This window comes from Ceratosolen solmsi, unplaced genomic scaffold, assembly GCF_000503995.2.
Source record: "Ceratosolen solmsi marchali unplaced genomic scaffold, CerSol_1.0 scaffold41, whole genome shotgun sequence".
NCBI classification, from domain to species: Eukaryota; Metazoa; Arthropoda; class Insecta; order Hymenoptera; family Agaonidae; genus Ceratosolen; species Ceratosolen solmsi.
Genome location: NW_011948424.1, coordinates 5,483,143 through 5,494,948, shown reverse-complemented (window position 1 = coordinate 5,494,948; position 11,806 = coordinate 5,483,143). Strand labels below are relative to the sequence as shown.

The 11,806-nt window shown below is 30.9% G+C and overlaps 1 protein-coding gene across 1 annotated transcript; it reads right to left on the bottom strand.

The window, feature by feature from the left end:
• Positions 1-1,348: 1,348 nt before the first annotated feature.
• Positions 1,349-11,515, bottom strand: LOC105362729 (Protein singed wings 2). The gene is made up of 8 exons (XM_011500216.1): positions 11,472-11,515; positions 10,495-10,657; positions 8,521-8,680; positions 5,484-5,632; positions 3,774-3,974; positions 2,749-2,907; positions 1,972-2,172; positions 1,349-1,589 (listed from the first exon to the last, which is right to left on the bottom strand). The coding sequence occupies exons 1-8, from the start codon at positions 11,513-11,515 to the stop codon at positions 1,404-1,406; spliced, it is 1,263 nt and encodes a 420-aa protein (XP_011498518.1). The 3' UTR covers positions 1,349-1,403.
• Between the last annotated feature and the right edge of the window lie 291 nt (positions 11,516-11,806).

Sequence of the window (11,806 nt, the reverse complement as noted above, 5' to 3'; positions counted from 1 at the left end):
TAAAATTCTAAGAAGAAAATGGATAGCGATCGTTATATGAAAAATAAAGCTATACAACATTTTAATTAGCGAATATTTTGTTCGAGTAAATATTCAATTCAATAATTCATTCTTATTGTCGCTACACAGTTGTTTTAAGCAATCAAAAAAAAAAATTCAAATTCCGCACTGAATTGTCGTCATTTTTTCAACAATAAGAACTTGTGAATAAAATTTTACAGTAGTTATGCTGGTCAAAAATAGCTGGACGCCTACCATTCATAAGCTTAATCTTTCTAATCATGGACATCCGCTAATTCTGACATGTGAGTATAGCAATCTATCCCTCGAACACAATCATTTCATTTTTAAAATGGCTCGATCGTTAACTCGTTTATCTGTTTATTAAATTTTTGTCAGCATTGTTAATCTACTCGGATTATAAACATTGCATACTTACTTAGCGCTCCACAGTTATACATTCATCGATTGCGCTCCACAGATATACATTCATCTATTTATCTTATTTATATATATATATATATATATATATATATATATATATATAATTAAAAGATTCAGATTGCATAATTTTTCAAGTATAATCGATATTTGTTTCTACATGACTAAAGTTTACCTAGATAACCTCATCATAATCTTACACAAACTTCTTCACTTACCTCCTTATTTAATTATATATTTTACTTACCTTGGATATTTGAAGATCTCGCAGTATATGGATTTAAAGTGGTATCGACATTAAGTTGTCAAATAAATAAAATACTCTTAAAAATTAAATTAATTGATAGGATTAATTAATTTACATTATTCAATTAAGTAATAGGAGTGCTGCTGATTTTGTTATAATGTATAGTTTACGTATGGATATTGTTCAATAAAAATTCGTGAATTTTTTACAGTTAAAATTGTATTTATTAACGTTTTAAAAATCTATCATGAAAATTTCGAAGAAATGCTATATAATTCGATAATTGCTCGTTACCACTGTCACGCCGATAATCCACAAATAATATAATCTACGATAATTGATTAAGCCAGGATTATCAATCCCAACACTTGTATCAAATAATAATGAGAGCAGTGGAAATTAATAGTCTAATGAAAAACAATTTTTGTCCAAAGAGCTCTTACGTAAGCTTTGCAGACTTCCATATCTTACGTAGAAAACTTCATTAGACGAATTCTGGTAAAGGTAGGATCATTAAATATTCACATATACTTGGATCTCAATCAAATCGATCCGATGAACCTCGTCTGTATCTCGAAGGAAAATTGAGAATTTGCAAATGCCTTCGTCGCTTAAATTAGTCTCCTCCTCTCTCACTCTTCTCCCCCCCCCCACCATTATAAAGGTGTTAAGTGAGTTTTGTCCAGGGCAGGAGACGCCAACAACTCTGACGCACTCAAGGCAGTCTGGCTACGAGCCAAGGTAGCTTACCGGTACGCTTGAAAGACCAATAGTCGTAAAGGAGTTTCCCAAGGATGAGAAAAATCAACGAGCCAAGGAAAATATTGAGAATATCCAGTGGATAAATCCAGTAGTTGTCGTCCGGGGGTACGCAAATTTCCGTTCTCGATAATTCGCGAATCTAGAGGTGATGAAGTACAGTCAATTGATAGACATTAATACGCTGGTTGTTCGAACGAAGCTCTTATCGATGGTAATTAAAGTAAATATCTTTTATAATTTCCTTACTTAAAAGTCTGAAAGTACGTGTAACGTTATTTCAATTCGAGATTGCAATGTTACCACGATTATTCGGCGATATCGAGGACGATAATTGAAAATTGAGAATGCAATCCGTGCACCGCTGTATCATTCGTTGAGCAAAATGCCAAAGCTAATATTGATAAGGAATTTTTTTTTTGCAAAAAATATCTCAATTCGATGTGACATTACCGCGAAAATGTCAAAAAAAAAAAGAAAAAAAAAGAAAAAAAAATCAGTAAATATCTGGGAGTCACAATAACCTGTTTGTCAGCAAATTCGTTGTTTCCCGTTGGCGAGCACCTGACATCGCTTATATCCTTGACCAAATTTCCATATTTTATTAACAATTCCTGAAATCCCGGCGTAAACTGGCAGTCGCATCTCCATGGATTGTTACCCAAATACAGACTTACCGCATTTTCACTGTGCGGCAAAACATTCTCCAAAGCGTACGTTGGAAACTTAAATAAGGCAAAAGATAAAACAATTATAATTATGTATAACAATTGTCACATCAAAGATAGCGGAATTAAATAGTATAATTAATTATGCTATGATTAATTTTTATCGATGGAGCGAAAATAATATATCTTTATGAAAACGGAGATAAATGTGCGATGATAAGGTTGAGAATAAGCGAGAGGAACAAGGTGCGAGGGTACATTTTGACTAAAATGATAGAAAAAGTATCGTGAGATAATAGTATTATAATTTCGTGCATAGATCGAACGAAGCAAATACACGGCCTTCTTCATCAGTTTTTAAAATCTCATATCAATTAAGAAAAATTAAAGCTTCCGCGAAGGAAATAAACGTTTATCACCAAATCTTAAATAACATAGATTGCGAGAAGATTATTAAAATGCTGGATGCTAAAAATTATAAAAAAATAATTACAAATAATTTTTTATGCTTTCGTGGAAAAGGCTGCCGCCTATTAATGAGAGCCGCTATTCGCCATACAAATATACTTCTTACATTAAGATGCATTAAAAACAATAAGCAACATGAAGTTTAACAAAATACTTTTTACACACGTCGGTTAATTTATTACCGCGCAGACTAAGAAGCCGAAACTGCTCGAGCCAATATGTGCCGTCCAGCAAATTTACGCTCTCGACGTTATTGTTGTCCAGGTAGAGATCAAGAACACGCTTGTACTGAGAATTGAACTTGAGAGGGGCCAAGTCACTGATCTGTGAAATAGAATTTCACTTTATGTCGCTGCCCAATGTATGGAGATAAATTTGACGTCAACATCCATATCCGCGAGTGATATAGCAATTCACACTTAATCATTAATAATTACACGTTTTTAATATTTTATGCTTTTTATGCTGGCACAATAAGTCCATTAGTATTAAGTTTATTGTCATTTCTCAGTCAATTTTTTCATGTTAATCGATAAAATTGTTTATACGAGTTGAAGTTTAAAAAAAAAAAATTTAATTTAATGGCAAACAATGTGCTTCTTGTCAACTTGGAATACCAATATAGTATTATCGTGCCCATATACTCGTCCAGCGTCTTCAATTCATATATCCTTATACCAATACTTACGGTAATAGCTTAATATCAATCTTGTTTCGTGATAGATTGTTATCTAACCTCATGATAAACATGTATTCGGCAATGACGATAAAAGCCGATTAAGGGGCTTCTGGAGGGCTAATACGCTGGATATTGGCACTCGTTGGCAAGTAAAGCGCGTGAAAATAAACGCGTCAAGTCAAGTCAACGAACGAATCAATTGTAAAATTAAACCAGTCAGCTACGTCACTCACTTAGATCATATAATCGATCTTAAAATATAAATCGAGCTGCAAGAGCTCCGATCCTTATTCCATAAATCTCGTTTGATCGTTCGACCCGATGATACTGCTTTATTAAAGACGCGCGCCGTTCCTACGCCCAACGGCTCACTCTCCGACATAAATTTATCCGCTAAATTTATTTTACTCATCATCCGGTCCTCTCGTTCCCCAAATTGGTCGATCATCGCGTCACTTACGCACTTATCGGCGCAGCGAAGGTGACGCGCTTAGACGTACAGCATAAGTACCTCGTTGCCCTCGAGATGCAGTGTGGTGGTGTCCGTGGGCAGGGAGCTCGGCATATTGGTAAGACCGCGATGGCTGCAGTTGACGGATGCGAAAGCCATAAACTGCCGATGACGAGTCTGTAGTCCTGGAGCCGCTCTGTTAACGACGTAGACGAGCTCGCAGTCGCAGACGCTCAGTTGCCGGCACTCCCGACGCAGCCGCTAGTGTGGCATAAGTCGCGCGTTACTACCTCGGAGATTCTCGGGACGTGTGCTAGGAGAAGAGGGTCGCTTGGAAGAAAAACTCTGGGAAAAAAAAAGGCGGCGAGACTCGATTGGGACGAACGTTCGGGGAATTGGACTTGCGGCGGGAGGGGATGCGCGAGAAATATCTCGTTGCTCGCCCTTGATTAATGGATGCCTACGTATGTAATACGTTCTTTTGGAATATTTTACTTTTGGCGGGGTAAGGTGTCGGGCATGGATGAAATGTGACTCGTTAAATGGAAGAAAAGGAGAAGAGGAAATAACCCTGGTATATTTAACTGCCGAATCGATAAACGATTGTACGTCATTCGCGTAAGCTGCGTCCTAGGCAGTTTATCCGAATGGGTTTTGCATTTTGTACGTAAAGAATTAAAGCTTCGTTTAAGATATCTTTAAGCTCGCTTGGTTCGGCATTTTACCCGCCTTTAAAGCCGATTTGAGTAATAATTATCGAATAAATGTTCAATCTTAAATAAAGAGCCGTTATTCCAATGATGTATATTATTATTATTATTTTTTTTTTTTCAATTTCGACAGCTCGTATATAGCGTGTAGTTGAAAATACAAAAGATAATTAAAATCTCGAGCTTTGAGAATCTTAAAATTTTATCTACGGGCTACGTTGCTGTTAAATTAAATGTTTTTAAACTATCTCATAAGAGTCTGGTGGAAGTGACCCTACAAAATGCCTGTTAATGTTTGGCATTTCATGAAGACAAACTTAAATTAAAGCTTTAAGCTCTGATATTGTAAATCCTTCCTACATTTAAGTATCCCCGTCGTTCGATAAACATTGAAAATTGTAACATAAAATATTTTACGCGCTTTCCTATAGTAATTAATGGGATGCGTGATTGGTCTGCTCCATCGAAGCAGTGCACAGCATAAACGAAGGATCCTGTGTTTTTAGAGCAACGCCGAATTGACTTGATTTTATAAAAAGAAAACACCTTTTTTCTCCAAAAAACGCCAAATTTGCTTTTTTTTTAAAAAAAAAAACCCCTTTTAAAAAAAAAAAAAAAAAAAAAAAAAAAAAAAAAAGAATAAGTAAATAAATAAATAAAATTTTATTTATTATAGCTCATAGAATAGGAATTAAATATATAATATTTCCAAATTAATTGAAATTTAACGCATTCTATTAAAGTATTATTTACGTACAAACTGTCGCAAGACCTCTTCGTTATATATGAATCGTTATTTATTCGAAAATACCCAATATCCGATATTGTATATATCAATGTATCTCGGCTGCTACATTCAAAACTCAAATTAGTTTCTGTTTAGGAAAAAAAAAAAAAAAAAAAAAAAAAAAAAAAAAATTCACGACTACCAAGCACGACGCGTAAAAGTTTTTGTTATTAATATATTTTCCCTGCACTGTTAAAAGTACGATGTAGAGGGACAATATTCTTTAAAATCTTTTTAAAATCTTTTTCATCTAGCTGCAAGTGCTACGCTTACCTGTATAACTTCCATAACAGGGAGAAGGGGTCGTCCTTTATAAGGCGTTGAGCATCGTAACTCCTCCCTGTCTGCCACACGACTTACTAAAGCATCGAACGTCGGGTTCACGAGCCAAGCCGATGTATCATCGCATCTCCAATGATTTCCTTTTTACATTCATCAAACGTTATACATATGCATGGAAAACAATAATTTTTCTACATTATTTCTATTTAAATATGAAGCTAGTCGAAATAAAATAACAATAACAATAGCCATAATTTTAATTGTATTATATATAAAAAAAAAAAAAAAAAAAAAAAAAAACATCTATTAATATTTAATTGTAAATGAAAATTAAATAACTAGAACATTATTTAACAATTACATTGCCCATTGAATAACATTTACATTGCCCTTGGAGAGATATCGATTGTGATAAACGAACTTTTGTTGATAACAAAGCAATGTCTTTCTTTCAATAAATGCTATTTTGTTATAATTAATTGTATTTAAAATTCATAAAAATTTTTCAAAAATTTAATTATATTTCATGCGTATACTTAGCAAAACAATCACTTTGCCCTTACTTACATTATTTGCATGAGCAGAGAGTCAGTTGTACTCGTATTTCTAATATAAAATTCTTCGGTCCCATATGATTTTAGAACTTACAATATGGCAGGGACATTTTTTTATTATTACGTAATAAATCTACTTTAAAGTTATATAATAGATTTTCCTTTATAAGCAAAGAGTAATATTTTCGAGTAATATTGTTCGGCATAATTAAAAATTAATACACTAAAAATATAAGCACCGAATGGAATCTTACTTCCTAGAAAATGTTAGTAATTTTATACCATAAACTTAAATAAAAATCCTTTATTTAAGCTTTTAAATTTATAAGGTAAAATATTCATAGATTATTTTAATAGTTAATTCCACCAATACATTAACATTTTTAAAGCTTTATACTTTCAAGGATAAGCTAAAGCTTCTTTTAATACTGTCTCTAAATTTCAGTAGCTACTATCTTCTTATGGGTTAATAAACAAGAAATAAAACGAACTTAGTAATGGACACATTAAGTAACAAATAAATAAATTTAAAACTATTTTAAAATCGTCAAGTTTGATGTAAAATAAGCAAAGAAAGTGAATTCTGTTCGGTATACTTAGATTGATTTTTTCCGAGTATTCTTTACTAATTTGAGAAATAAGTTTTTTAATAAAAGTTTCTTAACACTATACATGGTTGAAGAGACTGGTATTAGTAAGGGAATGAAAGAAGAAGAAAAAAAACGATACTTAAAATGATATAAACCCCATAAAAAATGCAGTTAGGTATCCAAGTCATATGCATGTAAAGTCATATGGTTATCTACTTTTTTTTTTTTTTTTTTTTTTTTTTTTTTTTTTTCGAGAAAACGTAAATTCCTAAGATATTTCCATCAAATTTTCTATATTAATATAAATTACTACTATTAAATTTTTATATGATTTATTGAATTATTTATTTTTAATAATAGCAATAATAATATCGTCGATAATGATTAAACATAATTAAAAAGAAATTACTTACATAATATTAGAAAATGTTCTTCACATCAATTTAGGTGTGGCAGAAAGAAAGTTTATGATTTATCTTCAGTACCCGATGGACGTGCACTTGATAAGTTCTTTCTTTCTAAAGCTTTTAAAGAAAAGGTTCGCGCTACAAGGCTTTATAACTCGTATTCCCATACGTGCTAACGTATAATTGTATATTTTCAAGGACGAGGGCAAACATCAGTATAAAAATAGAATTAAAAAAATTGTTAGGTTCATTAGGCCACGTAATCGTGCGTCATCATTTTTTATGATATTAAAGATAAACCACTAAAGATATCATTTAGATGCAATATTTCATAATATGCGCCTATGTAAAATAATATTTGTTCTAATATAATTCAATTTGATCCTTATATATTTTTATTATTTCATCAATTCTAATCGATATCCTTTAAAGTAATCTCGGCTTGCTATTAGAGGGCGCAGCTTTAAATATAAAAGAGAGCTATAAATGTATCCGTAAGTGCTTACGAACACCCGCAGGACGATAAATATATACGTAATAATCCTAAACAAATAACTTAAGTAATATTGTAAATTAATCGGACCACTGATAAATTAATGCAGAATACTTGAAATATGAAATGATTATAGAAATAATATGTATTCTTAGGTAAGCGCGTATTTGTTTATGATTCAAATTCAAAATCTTAAATCATAAAAAATAATTCATCGTCATGGGAAAAGAATATAATAATTGTTTTTCTAGCATCGAATCAATAGACAATTATAAAAGCTTTTTCTATTAAATTTTTCATACGGTGTGCACAATTTCATTAATTTACGATGAATTTTTTTTAACTTACGTAGCTTAATCCTCCTTGCTCTCGAGGTTCAATTACAATTATAATCGCGATTATTCCCTTATCTTTATGAATCAATAGCTTATCACGGAAATGCCATACGAATACGAATAGGAATAAATAATAAAAATATAGAACAATCGTTGTGTATTAGTTAGATTTTTTGTTAAAATTTTTAATATAAATTATAGATTTTGTGAAATAATATCTACGAATATATTCTGCAGCAAATTGAGAATAGTCATTTTATCAAACTCGTCTTCCGTCAATTTCAATTTATTCAAAATAGTGTAAATCCATTATCGATATTTCATTCATCTTTATGAAGGTATTTCACGAAAGTATACCGTAGACTTTCAATGTTTATTAAAAATATTACAAAATGCTCTGAATTTCAATACTACTTGTATTCAATAATAGCGTATATATATATGACATTATATTATATTTGTAGGAAGCACGAGCAATTACATTAAATGAATTTTCGAAAACTATTTTATGTAGATATTCTATATTAATAAATTGGTGGTTATTGAAAAGGTTATGCGTTATACAAAATGAAAAGCGGCATAAAAGACTGTATATAATGGAATATCGGTGAAAGGTTAATCCAACGATAAGCCAATTAATTATTCATACCTGCTAAGTAGATATTACTCAATGTTGGAATACCAATTAAGTCCGTAGGGTCAATGTGAACGAGTGCATTATTTTTTAAGTTTAGTGCTCGCAAAGCGGGTAAACTGCTGAATGTTCGACTTGGCATCGTTCGTAGATCTGTGCCTGTGATCTCGACTGTCTGTAGCATACAGTAACGTGTCATTGTTAATTTCATTCAATTTATAAGCAAATATTGTGTTTATAGTAAGTTCAATGCAGTTACTTTATCTAATATTTCGCCTCTTTCATAGGTTTGGCAACTTTGTCATAGGCAACTTTGTCCTTAAATTTTATTATTATCATGAAGATTATCATTAATGATAGAATCTTCGATTCAATTAATAACTCGTAAAAAAATATATATATATATATATATATATATAAGTAAACGTATCTTATTAAAACAGTTTAATAAAATTCGTTTAATTAGGTAATACCATGAATTTCAATTTAATTATCCTTAAACTCTCCATTCGCTTATTTGAGTCTTGGACAAATAATCGCAATAAAGAAAGTTGATAAAAACTTATTTCTCATTGTCGAAATACATTGGCAACCAATTAATATAAAAATACTAGCGAGTGAAAATTAAGAGCTGCGTTAGTCAAACCTTAGCCCAAGTCTTTTCGTAATATACTAATACGTGAAAGTCGTAAAAAGCTTATCATATATTAACGGATCCTATAAATATAGTACGCACTATAATATTAGTTATGATTTTTTTTTTATTAAAGAACTCAATTTGCATAATATTTCAATTTCCGCCATATAAAATTTATAATCTTGAATTACTGATTATCCTTGGTTTTGTTAAAATATTAAAATCACTCGTTATGCCAAAAGCCATCTCTAAGTGATTCGAATTATTTTCTTTATTACAATTTAATATATATAATTTATATTAAATACAATGATTTATCACAAATAATTATGATGGTTCCGAAATCGAAATTTTTCATAACTTTAGCGATATTTGCACATTTAAATTTCGAATTATAATAAAACAAATTTTATCTAAAATTTAAATAATATACCTATTAATTATTCAGCATTGGCTGAGCTTGACGAGGCGAATGGAAAAGTCAACTAAATGATAACGCGATAAGATGAATTTTTTTCTCTATTACTTTCATTATATATCGCATAAATCATTCGCTAAATGTATAATATTATAATATAATATAAATAGAAATCGTAATTTTAGCATGAAACAATTGATATTTAAAGACTTTCTTTGAGCGCGATTAATTCATAGCATACGGTAGAGCAACATTTAATCATTGAAAATTCATATAACAATATTCTCGTTTTGACATGCATACACAAGGGTGACTTCATTGTGCTGTCATCGCGCCATTATGTTGTGACGCAGAAGGATGTGAATTGCTCGCTATAGTACGCGGCCCACCATCACACGAACACACGAATAATAAATAGTAATTCAATTTACACACAATCAAAATCAATTGCCTATCAATTAAGTGATAATGTACATTATGCCCATATAATCTCATGTAAACATAAGAATGATATATTTAAAAAGTTATTCACTGTTATTTAACGGGAGATTATTTTTTTACGAGCACTCCTTTGGAAGCAATTTTTGCTCGATAGGGTGATGCAATTTACGATCGCTAAAATTAAATAATACAAAATGCCTAAGGATAATGTAATTCGCTGCGAACTAAGGAAAATACAATGTAGCAATACGTTTGCTGATGTTAATAAAAATAATTTCACAGCTCTGTTTGTAATTCTTGGATTCGTCATTTTAATTCGGTAAACCATTGCTATCCGCGGCCAATGGGCAAATAATTAAAATTTAAGCAACATAAGGAAGTATTTACACGGATTGATTGAATAAATTCTAGGCTTAAAATTCTATTAATTAATAATGAAGTTAAGCTTTTGCTTTAGGCTAAGTAATAATATCTTGGTTCAAACGAAAATTACCTCAAGGAAGCGAGCTTTTGAAGGAAACGGCGTGACTATCTTACTAAGATTGCCATTATCAATGGTAAAGCGTCGTAGGTAAGGATGATCCGAGAAAATTTCCTCGGCATCCAAGGTCTCCTCTTGCCAATTACGAATAGTCAAGGCAGCCACGGATTCAAAACTGCAAATACATTTATCATGTTAGTAGGATCGGAAGTAATTAACACTCGTATATATTAATAAAATTCTCGAATAATAAAATTAAGAAAATTTATTGCATGCGTTCGACGTGATTCGGAAAAGAAATGGTCATTAACCATTAGCATTGATCGTCATTTACACGCTAATAAAGTCTTTTACGACGACAATTTGAATTATATTATTAAGTCTTTTTTACTAAGTCAATTTTAAAACTAACGAGTAACGATTACACATTTAAAAATTTTATCCCTCGTATAAGATATTTTATTATACTAATTATTATATTATCAAATACAATTAAAAAAATTTCAACAACAACAACAACAACAACGGCAACGACTATAACAACGAAGAAAAAAAATTTTTTTAATAAACGAAATATATAAATAATTTACATAATGGAAGATATTCTAGATTAAATATTAATTATTCGAAGGCGTTTTAAATAAACTCGTATAAAGCAGACAATTCATGATGAAGTTAAGGTTTCTGGTAAAGTTTTTGTTTAAAGAAATTTATAATTAAAATTTACTTTAAAATACAATTGATTGTAAGTAGTTTTTTTTATCAAAGAATGTGATATAAGCATATGCACGTATACTAATTACATTACCGACTAGAATTCCAAAGAATTGGTGGCTTATGCGAGCAAATTAATTCTCGGGCCCTTCTCTCATAGGATGAAAGAATCGTCAAAATTCTACATCGATTTGCATTACCATCCACTTCATAGGAGCCTCCAAACCTTTTCGGGAGCAATCTGAAAGGTCAACATCGATTATTCCGTTTGGTACTCGTCTATCGTCGTCATAGATAAATTTAATCTATGTCGCTTCATTATTGAGAGATCTAATTTTTTTTTTTTTTTCATGCTATATATTTTAACGTACTCGACTGTGTGCCAGTCAAAATGGATATTTTAATTCCATCCTAACTTGGATAAACACTGTGTAAACATCGCTTATGGATTATTAAGATATGCAACAAATAAAATAAATATTGTTATTTTACTTATTACATGTAGCGTAGTTTTTTCTGTAACATATTTTAATCCAATCACATAAGGTTATATTAAATTCTTAGAATTTCACAACTTACTTATTGTAAATTTAAATCGACTGATCTGTGT